This window comes from Drosophila subobscura, chromosome E (genome assembly GCF_008121235.1).
Source record: "Drosophila subobscura isolate 14011-0131.10 chromosome E, UCBerk_Dsub_1.0, whole genome shotgun sequence".
NCBI lineage: Eukaryota > Metazoa > Arthropoda > Insecta > Diptera > Drosophilidae > Drosophila > Drosophila subobscura.
This window is the reverse complement of record NC_048531.1, coordinates 4,539,545-4,541,285: the sequence shown is the minus strand read 5'-3', so window position 1 is coordinate 4,541,285 and position 1,741 is coordinate 4,539,545. Positions and strand designations below refer to the sequence as shown.

Below are 1,741 nucleotides of genomic sequence, written 5' to 3'. Positions count from 1 at the left end.
TGGTGCAGGGACGTGATGAGAGGGGGTTTGGGGGTGCAGTGATGGGTTCTGACTAAAATTTAGTTGATTGAAAGACAGTTATGTACTCGGTGACACTTCTTGTTATTGTTCGTTGTTTTATTTAGAAGAGATTTCACCAAAATGTCAAAGGAACTTGTAAGAGATTAATGGAGTGGGTGAGGGAAAGATTTTTTATTCAACAATTCCTCATTGACTGTTACGTCAGACAAGTTGATAACACTTTAAAGACGAATCTACAAACAAAACACAAACAGACGGACGTAAAAGGCGAAGGTACCCAACTCTTCCAATGTTCGAAAACTTCAACCACAAAGCCCTGCCAGGGTCCCCACCGATGAGGACGAGGCGGCAGTCTGACCAAAGCAGTCCATCGGGTCATTTAACAGTGGGTGCCACGACTAACAACCCGTTCATCCGGCCCAGGCGTTTCTCCTATCCACGCAACGGCATGGAGTATCTGGACCATCTCATAGCGAAGCTCACACAGATGGGCGATGGTGCGGGCGGTGTCCAGCTGGCGGCCATGGATCTGGAGACACTGTGTCTTAGGGCTCGCGGAGTGCTGCTGCAAGAGCCGGCGTTGCTGGAGATTGAGGCACCCGTGAATGTGCTGGGCGATATTCACGGACAGTATGAGAATCTGCTGAAGTACTTGGCGGCGGGTGGATATCCACCAGAGGGACGGTACCTGCTACTGGGCGACTACGTGGACCGCGGCAAGAACTCCATTGAGACGCTCACTCTGCTGTTGGCACTGAAGGTGCGCTACCCGAACCATTTCTTTCTGCTGCGAGGCAACCACGAGTCCTCCAACCTGAACCGCGTCTACGGCTTCTTCGATGAGTGCAAGCGGCGCTTCACGGTCAAGATGTGGCGCACCTTCGTCGACTGCTACAACTGTCTGCCCATCGCTGCGGTGATTGAGAGCACCATCTTCTGCTGCCACGGCGGCCTCAGTCCCGACCTCTTCAGCCTCGATCAGATCCGAAACATTGCGCGCCCCTGCGACATACCCGAGTCCGGGATGCTGTGCGATCTGCTCTGGTCCGATCCGGACTTTGTCAACTACGGTTGGAGGCCGAACGATCGCGGTGTGAGCCACACCTTTGGCGCGGATGTGGTCACCGCCTTCATGCTTCGTTTTCACTTCACCCTTATGTGCCGCGGCCACCAGGTCGTCGAGGATGGCTACGAGTTCTTTGCCAAGCGGCAGCTCATCACCATCTTCTCGGCGCCCAACTATTGCGGGCAGTTTGACAATGCGGGGGCCATGATGTCAATCGATCAGGATCTGTTATGCACTTTTCGCATCCAGCGGCCGATATCCTTGCGACGATTGACTTATCCCATGCAGAAATGATGCTCTTAATTTGGATATTTGTGTGGAATTGTGCAAATAGACCGCGTGATTATCAGGGAATGTCAATAAAATGCTATAATTGGACCGCAATCGCAATTATATTATTGAGTTTTACAATGCAAATTACAGCTCAAATAAATGCAGGCACAAAAAAACACTGTTAAAGAGTGCAAATATAATATGTGCATTTTAATTTGATAAATTACAATCGTTAATTTCAATCTAGGAAAGCCATAAAGGCAATTTAATTACGGCCAAGTTGGCAAAGAAATTTTACCCCAGAATCGCATTCCTCTCAAACCAAATGCCAATGACAGGGACGGAGGAAAACTCTTTTACAAAAGTGAAAAAAAATACCAG

The 1,741-nt window shown here is 49.4% G+C and overlaps 1 protein-coding gene across 1 annotated transcript; it reads left to right on the top strand.

The window, feature by feature from the left end:
- The first annotated feature begins 243 nt into the window (after nt 1–243).
- On the top strand, nt 244–1,401 carry LOC117891478 (serine/threonine-protein phosphatase alpha-3 isoform). Its single transcript, XM_034796958.1, has one exon. It carries the CDS (start codon nt 311–313, stop codon nt 1,379–1,381), a length of 1,071 nt encoding a protein of 356 aa, XP_034652849.1. The 5' UTR covers nt 244–310; the 3' UTR covers nt 1,382–1,401.
- Nucleotides 1,402–1,741: the final 340 nt, after the last annotated feature.